This window comes from Tribolium madens, unplaced genomic scaffold (assembly GCF_015345945.1).
Source record: "Tribolium madens isolate multiple individuals breed KSU strain unplaced genomic scaffold, Tmad_KSU_1.1 Scaffold_91;HRSCAF=231;Tcas5.2_LG7, whole genome shotgun sequence".
NCBI classification, from domain to species: domain Eukaryota; kingdom Metazoa; phylum Arthropoda; class Insecta; order Coleoptera; family Tenebrionidae; genus Tribolium; species Tribolium madens.
This window is the reverse complement of record NW_025401063.1, coordinates 14157717-14177336: the sequence shown is the minus strand read 5'-3', so window position 1 is coordinate 14177336 and position 19620 is coordinate 14157717. Positions and strand designations below refer to the sequence as shown.

The 19620-nt window shown below is 32.6% G+C and overlaps 3 protein-coding genes across 4 annotated transcripts; 2 read left to right on the top strand and 1 right to left on the bottom strand.

Moving 5' to 3' along the window:
* The first annotated feature begins 4440 nt into the window (after positions 1-4440).
* LOC123011796 (suppressor protein of bem1/bed5 double mutants-like) lies at positions 4441-7089 on the top strand. Its single transcript, XM_044409432.1, has 5 exons — positions 4441-4519; positions 4571-4703; positions 4752-5173; positions 5222-5341; positions 5387-7089. Exons 1-5 carry the CDS (start codon positions 4467-4469, stop codon positions 5916-5918), a joined length of 1260 nt encoding a protein of 419 aa, XP_044265367.1. The 5' UTR covers positions 4441-4466; the 3' UTR covers positions 5919-7089.
* On the bottom strand, positions 5933-17455 carry LOC123011793 (bone morphogenetic protein receptor type-2). Of its 2 annotated transcripts, XM_044409427.1 has the most exons (7): positions 17184-17455; positions 16584-16850; positions 12981-13364; positions 10425-10886; positions 8651-8970; positions 7872-8602; positions 5933-7820 (listed from the first exon to the last, which is right to left on the bottom strand). In XM_044409427.1, the coding sequence occupies exons 2-7, from the start codon at positions 16825-16827 to the stop codon at positions 7595-7597; spliced, it is 2367 nt and encodes a 788-aa protein (XP_044265362.1). In that variant the 5' UTR covers positions 16828-16850; positions 17184-17455; the 3' UTR covers positions 5933-7594. The 2 variants fall into 2 exon arrangements, with proteins under 2 accessions (XP_044265362.1, XP_044265361.1); XM_044409426.1 differs by having other exon boundaries at positions 5933-8602; positions 17184-17453.
* A 586-nt stretch (positions 17456-18041) lies between these two features.
* Positions 18042-19612, top strand: LOC123012200 (methionine aminopeptidase 1D, mitochondrial). Its single transcript, XM_044410063.1, has 6 exons — positions 18042-18272; positions 18343-18417; positions 18470-18689; positions 18747-18938; positions 19086-19347; positions 19396-19612. Coding segments are annotated over exons 1-6 (942 nt in total). The 5' UTR covers positions 18042-18270; the 3' UTR covers positions 19587-19612.
* Positions 19613-19620: the final 8 nt, after the last annotated feature.

Here is a 19620-nt window from a genome sequence, read left to right as displayed (position 1 = left end):
TCAACTTTCTTTTTAAAAAATACACAATCCTCAACTTGATTTTGATCTTGTTGATATTAAAATTTACATTTTTCGCTTTTTGAATAATTTTTCTCGAAAGCTTTATTATGTAATATATAATATTTTGGTGTTGTCACTTCGGCAAATAAAAGATCTATCGAAATGGCTAAAAAAATAGGGGTTTTTATTTAAAAAAAATGTCGACGACTTCAGTCTAAAATTTTTAAATCAAGTATATATTTTCAGTTTTAATAAGATTGTTCCATAATTTTGCCGCTCAGTGTACCTATAAAACAGAAAAAATACTAAAAATATTACATACAGGGTGTATCGCTATTGCAAAAAATAAAATAGTCCCCTTATTTAAAAGTACAACATAAAATTGTTTTGCAGTCTCATATAGAACATTATTTAGCCTACATTTTAAAAATAATACGTTATGTACAGAGTGACTCATAATTATACCAGGTAAATAAAAAGTATGGAACCAAACGTTTTTTGATTAAACTATTTATCTTTTGAAAAAACTAATTGATGAGTGATAAAGTACTATAAAAATGGGATGTTTTAACAAGAATACATTTTTTCAAAATTTCCTTTTGCTTTTGATTTCTACAATTTTTTTTAACTGGCAACCCACTATAAAATCATTTTTCTCATAAAAGCTATACTCTAAGGATTACAACTACATAGTATATGCTTTATATTGAATTTTTTCAAAAAAAAAATTTTTTCACATAAATTGCAATTTTGACAAAAAAAACCACATAACTCAAAAACAAAACAAAATTTCTGAAAATACGATCACATTTTTTATGTTATTTTAATTTATATTTATTAATTATTATTTTCCTGAGGCAAATGATTAAAAATAAAACCGCTTGGTTCCATACTTTATATTCACTCTGTATGTATATAGAAAAAGTTATTTTTTTTAATAGAAGTTATAGAGGTAATAGATGAGTGAGTAACTTTTTGCCATATCTCAAAAAGAACATTAACTTTTTAGCGTTTTGTGAAAGTTGCTTCTCTTAGAAAATCAAAAAATTATTTGAATTGAACTTCAAATTATTTCTTTTGTAACTTATTAAAGACAAAAACTAAGTAAGTAGTTGTCTATGTTATCACAAATCGTTCAAAAAAGATTGATAATAAAAAAAAATAAAACTAAAATACAGAAAGGTTTCAATAAACGAATCAAAAGTCTCTTTCTTTACTAAAAAAAAAAATACATATTTATATGTTTGCGCGGGGTTTTGCATGTTAGTTGCTATTGTTTTCCAATATTTTAAAATCTATACAATTTTTAACCAGAACGGTTCCAAATATAGAAGATATTTCCACGAAAACTCCCTAACAGATGAAAAATTTTTTTAGAAAAATTTCAAATTTATCTATCATTGCTACAATTTGGCCTATTTGCAATTATTTTATATTCAATACCATATTTTAAACTTGAATTGTTTTTTAAAACAGGCTCAGAATCATTGGAAAAGTAGATATACCTAAACAACTGTACATGTTGAAACAAATTTTATTTTTTATTTCAGTCACCTGTACCTGCCTTTCGTGTTATTTTCATCTCTCGAAACAATAAAACGTCGACTGAAAACAATAAACCAGATAGGAGAGAACTAAAATACATATACTACATAATAACAATCCACTATCGTGCATTTGACCGAATTGAGAAATCTGAAGGTGGCCTACACTTGTTTTATCGACTTTCGATACAACTACATAACACACAAGTACCGTAAAAAAAAAACAAGGAAATAAAACTTACTCCGATAAATTTCCTGAAACTCCTGCCATAATAAATTTTAGATGTAAGTTGTCTGTGTTGAATTTAAAGTCGAACTAGGTAATAGAAGCACAGACCAGTGGATTTCACGGTTTCATAGTGTACCCAACAGCCGGGAAGCCAACGCAAAACCCGATAAATTCAATGAGGGGATGAGACCTTGTTGCCATTAATAACACCTTAGTTAAAGGTCGCAAATGGGTTTGGTCAATTACGAGACGGATGAATGATGTGAAATATAAAAGAAAACTTCCAGAAGGGCTAAATTGAGATGCTGATGTAAAGGCGGTATGAAAAGTGTCTCCTACTGTAAGAGCACAGAAAAGTTTCTTCGATAAAAAAAATCAAGAAAACTTATGAAAAAACATCGTTATCGTTAAACAAAAATTCGCTTTTGTAGCAAAAATTCATGATCATGAAACTCGAGCAGCATTTATAAATCCGCCTCCCAAATGCATTTATTTACAGCTCACCTCTAGCTCCAAACTATGTCATCAATGATAATAATAAAACTTGTTATGTTACGACTGAAAATAAGTGCCTACTTACCCAATTAACACACCCCACACTATTTTAATACATATTTTGAATAATTACTTAATTTCGACACTATTTAATATTTTTGATTTTGCTTTATGCAATGTAAGTCCAGACTACTCCAAAGAGAAATAGCAGTCTTCATTATTTATTGCTGTAATTATGTTTAACAGCAGATACTTGTTTTCCGTGAAACAATCTTCCCAAATTAAATTCGTAACTCAAATTTTTCTGAATAAATTTCATTTTCATTCTTTTTCGGGCAATTGATAATTTTTTCAGAAATATATTTACAGAAATTATAGTAACAAACAGGAAAAATGAGTTTCATTTAAATTCCCTTAATTAACCTACAATTCAAGGTTTTATCTAACAATTAGAACTATGAATATTAAAAAATTGCAAGTAGTGCCACAATACTGTGAATATAACACATGAGAACTTTGGGAAAGGCAAGCCGGAAATACTTTTCTTCATTTTTATCGAAGAATTTAAAAATTGTCAGATGAAAAGTACAAATGTTTCTTGATCAATCGTAAATAATATTTTTTTGTCGCCCGACATAAACTAAAGAATTTGAGATTTTATCGATTATTAAGTATACCGACAAAGAAGAACCAATTCCCGCGGAAATGTTCATTCATGCTTTTGCGGTCACTGATCACAACTTACTTTTTTTTGACTTCCTATTCGTACTGCTTGTGATTCCAGTGCTTAAAAATCATCCACATCGAAGCCTTTCATCAAGAGAAATGCTACGGTCGATTAATTAATTATGATTTATAGTTATTCGATCCAATTAACTGATAAAAACGCGATGAAATTACAACTGCAAGGCGGAAATTTTAATACATTATTTAAAGATATTTAAAATAAATACAAATCGGTCAATCATCCGGTTTTTTTTACAAACATCCCTTATTTGTCAATAATTATGTAAAAAATGCGTGGTGTTTGATTTTTAAACCCACCAATTAATAAATTATTCATTGTCTTATGTTACAAGCATTCATACAAATGTACCAGGTTGTAAATCATTTTTTTTATTTTTTAAATGCCAAGTGCTCACATTTCATTAAAATGTGAAAAATGTTGGCTTTTGGATAACATAACTTTATGCCATTTCGCTTTACAACATTTAAATAATTTATTATTATCTCGTTTTCACTGATTCTATATCAATAAACTGGGAAAAATTAGTACAATACCACAAATATGTAGGTACCTCAGCTAAGAAAATAAAAAAAATGCCGGTGATTCTTGTAGGCACGATAAACTCTTAACACTTACGACTTTACAAACAATAATAACAGTAAACAAAGTGGTAGTTTAATGGTATTTCCTTGTTCAATAACATTCAACCTTTTTACTTCATTTAATTGAAATTTTACTAAAAAAAAAAATCATAGAACAATTTCACTGTCACGTTACCAACAAGGAATGCAATTTTATTGTTGTAACAAAAATATGATAGGTTCATTATCATTAACGTTCGGGTCTCAGTACTCAAGTTAGAATAATAATGCATAACAATTCACCGTTGCGTTATTTATTAACCGGCACGTCAGCAATCATCCCAGCTGTATCTCGCAGCCCAAAAATTGTCACATTCATTTTATCAATTAAAAAAAAAAGCCTTGATAAAGCAAATAAAGAACGAAAAGCAACAATCTATGTAAATAGTGCCCTACATACCAAAGTGCATGCAAAATGCGAAATTCTAATAAGCGCCCACTGGAAGCAAAACTCAATTACACTCCAACTTGAATTTTTACAGTCGGAAAAAGTTATCAATTAGGAAAAAGTGAGATTTTTTGAAAAACATGATAAACGTCCAAGGTTGGTTTTACACTTACCGCTGAATGTTTGTAAGATGACACTTTTTGTGAGAAGCGCCTCGTAATAGAATTACCTTTACACTAATTTCGTTCACTTAATTTAATTGGGTGTGACCTAAATAATGTTTAATACGAAATCTTCAACCCACACGTCAAAAACACAGCAGACATGTCCGATTTGAAATGACAGAATGACATGGCCGGCAATACAGGTTTCTAAAAAGTAGGGAGTTTAATTGCGCTAGATTGGCGTTTCTATTATTGAAAACTCTTTTAAATCTTCAAAAATGGAGCTGGAAACTAATGATATAATTAATTGTTACTTGTCAGTAATTGAAATGTAACACTTCACATTTACTTGAAGATGATACTAATTGAATTGTGTTTTCAGTGTTGAACAATTGGTATCTTACTTTACAAGTGCGGAAACTAAACATTATCCATTGGTTCATCAAGAATTAGTAAATTGTTGTCAAAAAATCGATATTATTATAACTTTAGAAACAAATAACGCAAATTTTTTAGTAAGTAAACACTACGATCAGATTTTTTACTCAAATTTGATATTTCAGGTGGCATTATTTCAACAAAAGCACCAGCTCACTTTTCTACTTGAAATCAGTGAAAAACTAATTCAGGCGGAAATCCGGTTGGATATTAATCGAACAATCAATGAGAAACCGCTTCAGGAAGACAAAGTCGATAAAATTACAACCATAATTAAAAACAGTATTGAAAATCCCAAAGTAAATGGCCTCAGTGAAATAATTGGACTATATGACATTAAAAAAACCTTAAAATCGCTTGTTATTCTCCCCAAAACTCAGCCGCAATTATTTTATAATCGTAGAATTTGTAATAGTATTTTACTGTATGGCCCCCCAGGGACTGGGAAAACGCGACTAGCGCACGCTCTAGCATCTGAAGCCGCCGCCACTTTTTACTCTATTTCTGCTGGGGATGTTTTATCTCACTATGTGGGGCAGACGGAAAAGTATGTAGAAATTATTTAAGAGTTAATGTTGATTTTAGTGGGTTTTAGAACGATTAAGGCTTTGTTCCAACATTTGAAAAAAAGTAGCGATTTTAGTATCCTTTTTATTGACGAAATTGATGCGTTTTGTAGGAAACGCAGCGGAAGTGAACAAGAACATACAAGAAGGTTCGTTGTAACATTTACAAGCCGAAAATTCTACTAAATTTTTAGAATAAAGACTGAACTCATGTGCCAAATGTCGAATATTGAAGATTGCAAAAACATGTTCATAGTCTGTGCTACAAACTGTCCTTGGGATTTAGATTGTGCCATTTTGCGGAGGTTTCAGAAACGTATTTACGTGCCTCTTCCCAGTCAATTCGAACGATTGGAGTTTTTCCAGTTTTTTACAAGAAACATTCGTTTTGAAGGCAGTTATGTTGACTGGACAGAACTATTGGAGAAAACTGAAGGTTATTCCGGTTCGGACTTGAACGATTTGATCCAAACCGCCCTAAATATCCCTCTGAACGAATTGGAAGATACCAAAATTTGGAAATGCAGCGATGATGGATTTTACGAACCAATCATGGGAGAGCAGGATTTTTCCAAAGTGGTTTGTTCCGAGTTGCAAGACTTACCTTCAAATTCTGTTAAGGCGAGGAATGTCCAAATGAACGATTTCTTTATTGCTAGCGATTCCGTTAAATGCACCGTGAGTCAAAGCGATGTTAAAAAATACGAGAATTTTATTGGGATTTAAATGAAAGTAAAAAATTAGTTTTTTGCTGTATATTGATCTTAAATTTCCATAACTTATGCACATTTTGACAATATTATGTACATTAAAAAATGTCGCTCGTTACTTGCTAATTTTGAAAATTTTGCTGTGATTTCATAGTTGAAAAAATTAAATAAGACGTTTAAAACCTCTTACTTAATTGTTTCACAAAACAAAAGGAATGCGCATTTCACGTAATTACACAGCCAAAATAAAATAACGTTTTCTAGAATCAGAATTCTAGTAATCACAGAAAAATTTTTGGAGTATGTTTCATCAATTTTTTAATTGCATTCACAATGAATATATTAACCTATGGCTACACTTTTATGACTTAAAAAGAAAATGTTTACATAATTTTTCTTACTTAGAAAATATTTGATTAACATATAACTTCATTCAACCTCTCTTGTAACTACAAAAATAATACTTTGAGCTATACATTTACAAATAGGCGAATAATATTGTTGGAAATGTAAATAAAAATTTTAGGACTTTGTCGTGCTCTGTGTTGGTGTATCATTTAATGAGCGCTTCGTTTTATAAAATCAGTCATAAAACAACTAAATAGCTCAATACAGTATTGTACTTTAGTCTCTTGTTTTATTACAATGCACATAAGAAATTAGAATAGCAATACGACATCAACAAGACTAAACAATATCTAATCGTTCTTTAAAGGCCTTCATCTTTTCATTTTGTTTCTTTTGTTCAACTTAACACATCTTTGATTTCAGTTGTCAATATCAAATTTAAGTATCACAACTCTTTTTTCTTTAGTACGTAAGATAATTTTGAAATTGACTAGTTTAGTTTCGAAAAAAACTATTCACTAATATTTCTGGACCTGAGTCTTAAAAAGGCCAATCTCCATTTTCATGGTTCTGAAATATTAATTGCACAAGTTTTAAAAGCATGACTATAATTTTAAATGTGTGAATAATTCCAACAGAAGATTGGCTTTTTTATAACGATTCAAATGAACACAGGAATTTTAGTGTTGGGGGAGCATCGAAAATCGATGAGAAAGTGGAGACTGGCCGTTTTAAGACTATAAAGTCCAGATTTTTGGGTTACGATCCGTATACAAACTTTAAAATTAATTTGTTAGTTATAAAGGGAAATTATTAAATAAACTGATTCTTCTATCGTTACCTAAACGTTATTGTTTACCTTATACAATAAAATGAAATAAAAAATTATCTCATTTGAAAAAAAATGAACTGTGAACGTGTCAAAACTTCTATTATGTTACTTAGGCTTTTTAATTTTGTAATTAATACTTTTTCCAAAGTATTCAGTTTCATGAACTGCGTTTAGAAGATATTTCTTGAACAAGGCGTACATACAAAAAAGGCCAGAAACATTCAAAATAAGCTGCATTCTGATTTAATAGACATTGTACAAGCCAATCTTTGTGCTTTACTGCTCTTTTGTCGTTTTACACCAATTTGAAAAAAATATCATTAAATTTAAAAGAAAAACACTAATGACACTGACAAAATTATTTTTTTCTTTTCTTGAAATAATCTAATTGGCTTGTACTTTACCCAAATGGCAATAACTACTCACACAACCTCCAAACGACAATAAAAAAAATACAAAATCTCAACCACTCCACATAAATACATTTCACTCTAGTCCACCTTCCTCATACCTCAAAAACTGCTCACACTATCTCTATCTTGCAAATCGTTCAATTGGGGCAATTTCGGCGGCACTGGGGGCTCTAGATCTGGGGCACTGCCCCATTGTCCTCGACTCATCATCCTATCGTCATACAGCGAAAACCTCGCCGATTCTTTCGCCGCTTTACCCCGGGTTCTCCTGACAGATGGCGGCACATCACCTGGAGTTTTAATCCTCTGTGACGGATCTTTGAGTCTAGAAAGGTCGCTAATTGATGAAAAGACTTCATTGAACTGCTCCAGAGACCTCTGTCGCGATAAACTATTCTTCCGTTTTAGAATTTGAGTCACTCCACAGGAGTTTTCCTGAGATTTGACTACGTTCAAGGGCAACGTTGAAGGCCTTTTGGTTTCGCTGTCGGAGAGGAGAGAAGTCGTAACGCCGTTTTGGCCGTTGACTAATTTCGCGTTAAGTTTCACTTGAGTGGCTTTACTTGAATTATCACTTGAATTGTATTTTTTATTTGGGAAAAGTTTCATAAAGCCGTTCCATTTGAATCTAGACTTGGAGCCCTCACTCGAAGTATTTGACTGTTTAGGACTGCCGTGAACCGCGTTCTGGAGATAAGGAATAGGAGTGGCTCGGTAATTAATTTGGTAATTGAGAAAATCGTTGGTGATTAAATTCTGAAATTCGGAACTTGTGCAATGTTTAGACGATTTATCAATCAGGAGGGAGTCACTCGAGCCGGAAAGGAGGTTTCTCTCAAGACAAGGGTTTCGCCCTTGGTAGGGTTGGAGTGGAGTGACGCAGGCCACTAATTGATTGGAGTTTTTGCAATGTTCTTCGCTTGGCGACAATAGGGTTTCTACTGTACCGACCGAAATGTCGATTTGGTGGTCATGGAGGTGGTTGTTGTTTATTAATGGAGTGGGACTTGCGGGAGGATGCATGGAATGGAGAACGCGACCTTTAAGGGAGGGAAGTTCGAGGAGACGTTCGACGACGCAGAGGGATGTTAGACGGGCTTCAGCATCCTGAAAATTTTGTTTAATAATTTACAATTTTGTGTCCGCATTAAATACCTGATCCCAACAATCCTCAGCAGTTTCACATAAGAGCCTCGCCGCTGCCGTATCCTTCCACGACGGCGGCCACAAAGGCCTCGCTTTGTGTCGACTGACCAAAGTTTGCATCTGTTCCAAAGTCGGATTTTCTCCTGCTTCCTTGAAAAATGGTGGCGTATACGACGGTGGTTCGGAATTCTGCATATCACTGCATCGTATTCCCAATTCCCACAGGACAAGGCCGAGGGCGTAGACGTCGATTTGTTTGAGAGCACTTTCGCAATCTCGCAAATTGACCGCTCCTTCGAGAACTTCCGGGGCCATGTATCGCAAAGTTCCTGCAAAGTTGAGAAAATTTGTGTGGTCTATTATCAAAAGCACTTGATTTAAACATTCGAGTAAGGCTATTGAAACTAAGACTTCGAAGGAGTACAAAGTAAATAAAAACAGATACTTTAATGAATGAATTTCGTTTGGATGAGAAAGAACAAGAGTTGCTTTGACATGTCTGGTTTTTGTCAGAGTAGAGTGCTTTGTAAGAAAGTGTTTATCTGGTTGTTACAAACGGCTAAATAGTTATTCACTTAAGTAGCAAGTACACCCGGGGAAAAAAACTATTCACCAGTCTAACTTTCTGCTCACACTGCGCTTTGTTGCAATAGTGTTTCAGATTAACTAGTTGGGAAGCAGGTAATATGTTGAAAGACCCTTATTTAGGAAGTTGGTCCGGACTCAGGGACACGTTTTTTTCTGAACATTTCTTCAATGAGTATAGATTATTAAATGGTGATTATAATAATTTGCAAAATGACACTAAGCAAATTTTAGAGAAAAAAATGCATGCCCATGTAACAAAATTTTTGTGATTTACTTTTAATTTTATTAACAAATAGCTAGTTTCTTCCGTTTTTTATATTTATTTTTAATACTTCTAAACAAAGCAAAAAACCCAAAGTGGTAAATTCAATGCCATAATAATAATAATAACTAATATTATACAGTATGTCCCCGGATTTTTTTATTTTACGCTAACACTGCAAAAGAAAAACATTTTTTGCTTCACCTGAAACCAGTAAGTCTGTAATTTTAAAAGTTCATTTTCACTCAGTGGAAAGAAAATTTAATTTTTCTCTTGATTTTGAGCTTGTAATAACTAATACTATAGTAGTAACTAACACTATAGTCTACAAACAATACAACCTTTAATCGAATTATTAATTTTATGTTCACTTACCTTTAATTAAACCATAATAATTGTAAATTTTTCTGTCACGTCACACTTTTTTTGTTACAGACGATAATTTTCCTGCTTTCTGCACAAATGCCTCCGATTTAAAATTTATTTAAATTCAAATTGTTGCAGAATTATTGCAAAATTATTAGTATATGGGTCAAGTCAAGCTAAAAATGTTTTTCCTTTGTAGTTTTGGCGTAAAATCAAAGGTAAATTTTTTTTTCCTCTTGTAAACTTAATCCGGGAACATACTATATACTTGCAAAATACATTTCTTAAATAAATTCATGTATTTGTAATTTGATCAAACTTGTTTATTATAATCACAATTTAATGTATACGTTATAATTTATGCTCATTGAAGTAATTTTCACAGACATTTTTCGGGTCCGGACCAACTTCCTAAACAAGGGTTTTTCGACATATTAATTGCTCCCCAACTAGTTAGTCTGAAACGCTATTGCGACAAAGCGCAGTCCGAGTACAAAATTAGACTGGTGAATAGTTTTTTCCCCGGGTGTACAACATTAATCAAACTGGTGTTCTTTTAAAACTCACCAGCTTCACTGATGGACTTGTTCTCCGCAAGTCTAGGTATAACCGCCAATCCTAAATCGCAAATGCAGCACGTCAAATCCGGCCTAACTAGAATATTCCTACTGTTGATATCCCTATGTGCGATACACGGCTTCCCTAGATCCGAATGTAAATGTGCTAGGCCTCTCGCCACCCCTAGACTCATTTTACTCAAAGTCATCAGGTCGAGAGTGTGATTTTTGAGATACTCCTGTAGACATTCCTGTTCGAGACTGAGCAGCAAGCGATAATCCGTTAAACCACCGGGAGCGGTGACATATTCACCGCCTCCGTAGCATTTCAATAAGGCTGAATTTTCACCTGAGAGTTTGTAAATTTCGTGTTCGTTGAGGAAGTAATTGCGGTGATGAGCTGCGAACACTTTGACGGCCACTTCCTGATCGTCGATCATGCCGCGCCATACGCAGCCGTATCTGCCTTGACCTATAAAAAAAAAACAATTTTTATAATGTATGATAGAAGAAAAAGTCCTGTATGTAACACGTAGCGCATTAATGATTATTTGCGCCATGACATATTCGCCTTCATGAAGATTGATAATTTTATTTCAAAAACGAATGCGTCACTTCAAACCGTTTTTCATAAACCTTAAAAATATGTACTAATTATATCAACAGTTGATCAAAACTTTTATCAGTGTGCCAAACAGGGAGAAATTGCGACTAAATTTATGATAAACTCAATTAAATAGGAATTTGTCAGGTTAACTGTTATAAATAAATATTTACTTTACTTCTAAAATTAAATCACACTCATAATGAATTTTTAATTTAATTGATACAACAACAATATTATTTGTTATTCTGATAATTTAAATATTGCGTTTTCTTAATACTAAAAAGCAACAAAAGAGACTACTATTTACTTGAAAATTTGTATTATATTAGCACTAATTAAAAAACGTACCAAAAGAAATGCAGTTTAGACATCAGTAAAATTATTTTTTTGGTACACGCTCCGCAAAATGATATTTTAGCGAACTCATTTGAGTCCGCAAAATGCTATTTTAGCGGCCTAGTACTTTTTGTCCATTTTAGCGGACTGAAAGGTAACTTAGCAACACATTAGAAACATGGATTTTATTGCAAAATTAATAATAAATTTATATTGAGAAATGGAAATGAAAATTACAGTTTTTGGCATTTTTAAAACTATTTTCAGAAAAAGAAAGACCTTTTTCAGTTAGGTTTTTCAGATTTGAAGTGATGGATTTGTTTGAAGATTCYACTGACGTCSATGTTGATGCAACCACGTCAACAGAATTCGCCACAGATGAAATTGATGCACCTGATKCTTTTTGTCCCATGATCAAAGCTGCCACTTTCTTCACTGCAGGATGCAAACTCCGTAGTGCATACCTTTTCGTCCAGATAGGCCAACATCACATCTTCATTCACGAGAGTCACGCCATTTGCCTGCTTCCAATCACGAAACGAAGCATAATCTTTTTCATACTGGGCTTTAGACTTCGCCGGAAGCAAATCCGAAACAATTATTTTTGCTTTTTCGGAAATGAACGCCGAAACTTCACACATTTTCAACACAACCGTTTTTTCGATAAACAACTGGTTGCCATAATAACGTCATGACACCACCTACTACCCTTTCACACAGTTTCCACATTTTACGATTCAGAATTCAAATAATTCACATTTTCAGAAGATATTTTGCAGAGCTGATACCAAAAAATTATGTATGCACCACGTACGCAAAATGTTTTAGGGGACTCATCTCATTAAAGACTCGGCTCCTACGTCGCCTCGTTATTAATTACTATTCGTCCCATAAAACAACATTTTGCGTACTTGATACATAAAATACTATTAGAATAAATATACTACACTGAATTTTTTAACAATCAGTTGACGAAACACTATGTTAAAACAAAAAATTGTGCTTTCTGATTTTAAAAAATACAAAAGTTTTTTAAGGCTTCCTTTTGACATTTCACAAAGAAAAATATGCATTCACATCCCCAGATGCTTCTAATATCTCTGAAAAATACCGAATCAAAATTTGCCTTGAAATATTATTAAAACATAATATTTTTTGGTATGACTGTAACAAATAAGTTTATTATATTTTGGTGTTATAAACTCGTATCTAGCATAAGCACCCAAAGCGGGCATAATTTAGCTTTTATAGGCTCTTGGGCTTCATATGGAACTCATAACAACGATAAAATAAGCGATCTCGATTTTTACACCAAATTCGACGAAAATATTAAATTCATATTTCGGCGAAGCAAAACGCAATCGAAAACATGTATAATAAAACGTTGTATGTACCACGGGCATAATTGTCGATCAGGGCCCTTAAGAAATTAAAAGCCTTCATAACGTCGGGCTTTAAACATTCCTTTAGGACATAATCTCCTTATTATGTAGTATGTACATAAATAACTATTAAGAATCGGGAAACAAAACTTTTACGGATATTGTTTCTTTAACTTCCTGTGTTGAATTCTCTCCGAGTGTCTTTTATTTGAAATGAGGATTGTTCTTTGCGATTACCTACCAATAACATTCAAAAGTTTCAATTTATCCAAACTGTAGTCCGCCGGTGGCGGCACTGTATGCTGATGCCCTCCTTCCACATCATTCTTCTTCGGCTTCTTCTTCCAGAGATAGTACGAGGCTCCCAATGCGATCACCGTTACAAATATGAACGAAACAACTACAACGATCCAAATAAACGACTTGACCGACTTCTTTGGCGCCACTTCGGTCGTCGATGGAGGGAAATCTTCGACAGGTACGTAAGCATCGGTGAAGTTAACATTGCACATGTCTTCGGAACAACAGCAAAATTTCGTGTTATTCATTGCTTTCGGAGGCCGATTGGCAGCAAGGCATTGCGCCCTGTCACATTCGTTCGGTTTGCCTGAAGTGTCCCAACAACCTATCCAAAAAATATTATTTATTAAATGGTGGTTTTAAGAGGCTTTTAATATGACATGTGGTTATTCCATTTTACATTACTTAAATTAAGCGATAAAAACGTGGCATAGCACTCAAAGATTTACTTTGTTCCAGTGGCTGAATGATGAAATAATGAATACTCTTTCTTAATAAAGCTGTATCTAATCTTAAATTCATTAAAAAAATATATACAGATCCAGAAACCATTGGTGAATGATGTAGTCGTGCAATGATAAAACTCTATGTTGATTGTTAAGTAATATTCTGATAACTAAATCTCGAATTCTAATATTTTTACGACATTTTTTCTCTAATTATTGTAATATTTATCTAATGATAGTATTTTTTTTATGAATATGCTAAATTTGTATCTCGACAGTTAAAAATGGATTCTTTTTTCATATATTGCAAAATGTTTTATATGATATTCATTTCCTAGGAAACTATCTGTCACTATTCAGTAAAATCTTGAAAAAACGTGATACAGATCACGTTTATTTATTTTTTGTTTAAATTTTGTTTGTTGAGTACTTGATAATGTTTTCAAAAATAACCCAAGAAATTGCAAATAATACAGAGTGGTTATAAATGATTTTCATCTAGCCAGCTTTGGAATTTTTTTGCATGTAACTTTATTTGTGCCGCTCTACTTTTTTGAAAGCTCTAGTTCTTCTAGTTCTGTCATTAGTGTCACTTATTAATTAATAATAAATTGTTGTTAATTAAACTTTTATTCTTTCAACTAATTTCCAATAATAATTGATAATAATGTATATTTTGGAAAAAAACAAGTTTATAATTGAAGTCTATTTTCGAAGTGAACGCTTAGTAAACGGCGATTTTTTAATTTTGAGTTAAAACAAGTAGGTACCCCTGTTTTCGTAAAGCGGCATTTTCTATTTTACATGGAAAATTTACAGCTGGCTAGATGAAAATCATTTATAACCACTCTGTACTTTATAAATAAGAAATTATTTTCATAACACAACTACTCATAACACTTTGCAATGGACTTTACAAATTATTCTTTCGGATCAAATAAGCAAAAGTTTGTAACCCGATGATAAAAAAATGCGTTTTAAGCTTTTATTCATCTTGAATAAATTTTCACGAAACTAAAAACCGGACGTTTACTATTTCCACCATTACATGAGAAAAATGAATGATAAAGTTAATCAAGTGCTGACCCAATAATTCTATAATATTTTACAATCTCAATTTATTCCAATATGCATACAGATTTACAGAACTGTGTATGTTAACATATTTAGATAAGCGATAAGCCATTCTTAAATATTTAAATTAATTTGCGTAGTTTTACTTCAATTCTTAGACGAAACGTGACACAAAAATTTATTTTCAGCCAGACAAAAACTATCATATACATTTTTAAATCTCGTACTAAGTCTTGTTGAATGTCTGTTATTTAAGTTGGATAATCAAATGCAAAACCACAGGGAGTTTACAAAACTTTATGACATCGTAAAATACAATAAATTGGTACAGCGATGGATAGTGAATTTCATCCGTCTTTTTTCCCTGAATTCACAAAAATTTACTGCAGTCTGTACTTTATTGTCATGATAACTGACATTTAAATACGTGTTGTCAAGTTTAATTAAATTATTACTCATTTTGAACCGGATTTCTAATCTGAAAATGGATTGGTACAGTGGGGGACACGGAAAACTGGACAAATGTGTCATTCAGTCGTCAAAATTTCTAAACTATACCTTAAGTACTCATAACCAAGCTTTTAATGTTTGTCTCCATCTCTGCACGATTAAATTCACCATGCTTTTTGGAATCCCCAAAGTCACTGAGACTTGCCGCTGCGACATCCCGCTTTGAATAAAAGCTATTGCTCGAGATTTATTAAAAACTGATACAGCATGCATTTTGCAAAAATTAATGTATGTCAATGTTAATTTGACAGTTTTTTAAATATCAATCATAATGACGGTAAAGGTGCATTTACATTGAAATTTTTTGAAATGATAAGAAATGACTGCCCAGGGTTCCGTGTCCCCAACTGTACTATACCTTAAGCAATATAAGACAAAGCACAAGTAAAAAAAAAGTAGGGAATATCGAGCATTTTGTGGTTAGAAAAACCTAGACTAATTTACAGTTTTAGTCTGTCATGAAAAATGGGTGGACAAAATTCACTGTCCGTCACTGTACGTGTTCATAAATAAAAAAATAGTAATTTAAAAGTCACCCTGTAATAAGCAGTGTAAAGCTTAGTTTAGTTCAGGTAAACTAATCTTTTAACAACTAGGAGTACAGAAAATAGTACATTAAAGTACAAGTTGCAGAAGGTATCTTCTCAAGCACAAATTTCAAATTATGAAACGAGAGGCGTAGCGGCGAGTTGAGGAACAAATGAGTGCCTGAAGAACCTTCTGCAACAAGTGCTTTATACTATTTTTTCTATTTCGCCGCTTTATATCATTTTATAAATTAAAAAACGAAAATTTTAGTTTTTTTCTAGAAAATTTTGCGACGGTTGGCAACATTTATGTAGAATAATTTTATGCGGCTGTAAAAAATAAAAAATTATTCTTATTTTCATATTTGAAAATGAATTGTGAACAAAGTCCATCACTAAAATTAAATTACCGCGAACGACTTATTCCAGCACGCAAATGACGTCATTTGGGTGCTGGAATAGACTTATTCTAACACCGAAATAGAAAAAAGCACTTTTGTCTATTAACATAAAAAGATTTTAATCAACTGACAAATTTAAAAATTCTATACGGAATATGTTGACGCTGACAATTAACTAATAATTTTAACAATTCCACCAAATTTACTGAAAATGCTAATTGACTTATTTGATATGTTGTGCCATTTCAACTGCCATGTCACTTTTCATTCATTCTGTATGAAATAGTGGACCTTTAAGAGGGTCTATTTGTTTCACAGATTCTTCTTTTAGATAGAAATCAAAGGTTTGTAACCTATTTCATCTCAAAAAACACTACGGTGTTGTCAGTGAGGCGATAGCTGTGTCACAAGGTTTAATAAGAAAAGACGTTTGATGTTGAATTGAAAAGAGTTTTATGCAAAAAAAAACTGTAGTTAAAAAAAGAAAAATGCAGAAAGAAGATTACTAAGCAGAAAAAATAAAACATCTTTTTGATATTTTTTTATATTCTTCAGTATGTTTTGAACAAAATTATGTTTATTTTACCTTGCCCCATGATAGTCTTGGTTCCATCATTCGGATCCTCCTTCCACAGCGTATAACAATAATTTTTCACGCACTTTTCATCTGGAGACTCCGTGGATATCTCTTCGGGGCCCCCATCTTCTTTAATATGTGTAATAGTCCCCGCGGCTTTTGCACAAAATATAAAATCTTTGGAATTATCTTTAATTGCACTGACACATTGCAGAGAAAAGAAAAAAACTATAAACTTCTCTGTAAGATTCATTTCAGCAGGTCCCTTATCATAGTCTGAAAAAAAAAATTTAATTACCACCCAGACAGGACACTATTTATAGGTAGTGACATTTGAAGCCCTATCTAAGTAAAACGCGACGAAAATACATTGACCACAAGTGAATAACAACAAACAATCATGACTGTGACGAATTTGGATGAAAATAATGGTTCAGTCTATAGAAATTTACGCAATTTTGCCAAATTGTTAAATGCGACATATTGATCAAATACGTGCCTAATTTCGGATCGATTATCCGCCTAGTTTACCAAAACAACTCTAATTAAAATTAAGGCAAATTGCAATTGTTTGTTATTGCAAAATAATTGAAAAATGGCGGTATTTACCAAAATTGTATAGTGTTTTATTTGAATTGAGGCACACTTGATTCGCACAGCCGAACTTAACCACACTAGTGTTTTAATCGCTCGTCACAAATGTAACAACATAAAAACATGTATTTGTTGTGTTATCAGGCGCAGACGTTTTCTGAACTATGCTCTCACGGAATCGCTTAAATAACATTCTTTCATGTTCGGTTTTTATCACAACAATCAGTCATGTCGACGCTGTGCTGTGGCTGAAGTCACCGCCTTCCGTTACGTCACGTGACTGAAAAATGACCGTCTGAAAAATTTGTGCGGCGCCTGTCTGCAATCAAACTGGGATGGGTTTGCGCTCGGTGGGAGTAGCCCTAAAATGGGGTGTTATTACCAAAAAACAAAGTAATTTGTATAAACAGATATAAAGAAAAATTTGGAATTCATTTATCCATTCTAACAGCAGCGGTGCAGGTTTTGAAAACTGTTCTAGAATCTACACACTTTGTGCTGTATATTTGGTTGCCTACGTATCTTAAGCAGATCATAACACTATTTTAATAAAACTCATAACTTACATTCTTGTAATTACTATCCTATGTACTAGTTAGTTTATCTTTTAAAAATACCATATAAAGACATTTATATTTAAACTAAAAATCGACGAAAAACTTATTTAATTGAGAGTAGTCTGACTGTAAAATGTAAAAGGCTTCCATTTTGCCACATATATTAATATTAGTATCAATAAGAATATTATTTTTATTCATACAGTTAATTTTTTCCGTAGTTTAAAACTTTTAAGGTGTAAATTCATGCAAAACTAATTATAGATGGTGGGCACAGTTCTCAAATGAAGCTTGTGAAATAAAGAGAGCAAATTATGAGAAAAAGATAGAAGAATAAAACTGACAGATTAGAGGTTACGTTAGTAAAAGTGAAGTGAATTTTTGGAACGAATAAAAAACTAAACTCAAGTCTTGACTGAATAAAGACAAAGAATAAGTAATGAAAAACTTATTTTAGTTTAAGTGTTGAATGGGAATAAAATATAACAAAAATGTTTTTATTATAATCATTCATAACCTATAACAAAAGCGAACCACTATCTAAAATGTAAGTATTTTTCATTTTTACTAAATCTATAGTCCATAACTTGTACCTAATTATGTTCTTTTTTTGTTAGGTTTTCCAAATCAATAATGAAATCATTAAATTATAAGCAGTTGTCCTTCCTGAAAAATTTATGGAGTAAAAAAAAGTAAGTAGGTAACCAAACCCATCTAAAAAACACCTTTATAAATTGTTTAAAGAGTTGAGCATGGAAAATTTAGTATCGTCGTTCAACCCGGAAAAGTCTCCCCTCAAAAAAAAGTTCCCGACCACATAAGCAAACCAAGCTATTATGCAACTGGACATCCAACTGAATTCATCGATCATCCAGAAATTAAAAACCTTGAACAAATACAGAAAATGAGAAACTCTTGTAAATTAGCTGCAAATATTCTTAAGAAAGTTGGGAGTTATGTGAAGGTATTCAGGTAGTTTGTGAAGTCTTCTTTTATCTGAAATTATGCTGGTTTCTTTCAGGTTGGAGTCACTACGGACGACGTTGATAACTTTACTCACGACTTGATCGTAAGCAGTGGGGCATACCCATCACCACTGAATTATAAGAATTTTCCTAAATCTGTTTGTACCTCTGTAAATAACGTTGCTTGTCATGGAATCCCTGACGACAGGAAATTGGAAGATGGGGACATAATTAATGTTGACATTACGGTTGAGTATTCCATTGAAAAAATATTTACTCAATTTAAACTCATCCTGTTCTAAAACTTAGGGCTATAAAATTTGTTATCCTGATAGAACAGTAGTCTTCTAAAATTGAGTACTTTCATTTTACTTGTTTTTAGTTAAAAATTGCAGGTCCTCTACAATGGCTATCATGGCGACTGTTCCAAAACCTTTCTTGTGGGAAATGTTGACGACTTGGGGAAAGAACTGGTAAAAGCAACTGAAACTTGCTTGGAAGAAGCAATTTCCATTTGCAAACCTGGCGTTAAGTTTTGCAAAATCGGCGAAAGAATCGAACACAAAGCTAAAGATTTGGGCTTTACAGTAGTACCAGCATTTATAGGTCATGGGATTGGTCACTACTTCCATGGCCCTCCTGACATTTGTCACTTTAGTAAAGTTTTTGATTTTTCGAAAGTTGCGTAGTAACTTTTTCTTACAGCCAATGACTATCCCGGGGAAATGAGGGCAGGAATGACGTTCACCATTGAACCGGTTTTGTCTACTGGAGGTGAAGAAATTGTCATTCTTGACGACGGTTGGACTGCAGTTACTTTAGATTTTTCTAGAACAGCTCAGTTTGAACATACGGTTCTTATAACTGATACGGGTGTTGAGATAATGACAATTTAAAAATGAATAAACTTTTCTTGTAGAAATATTTTTT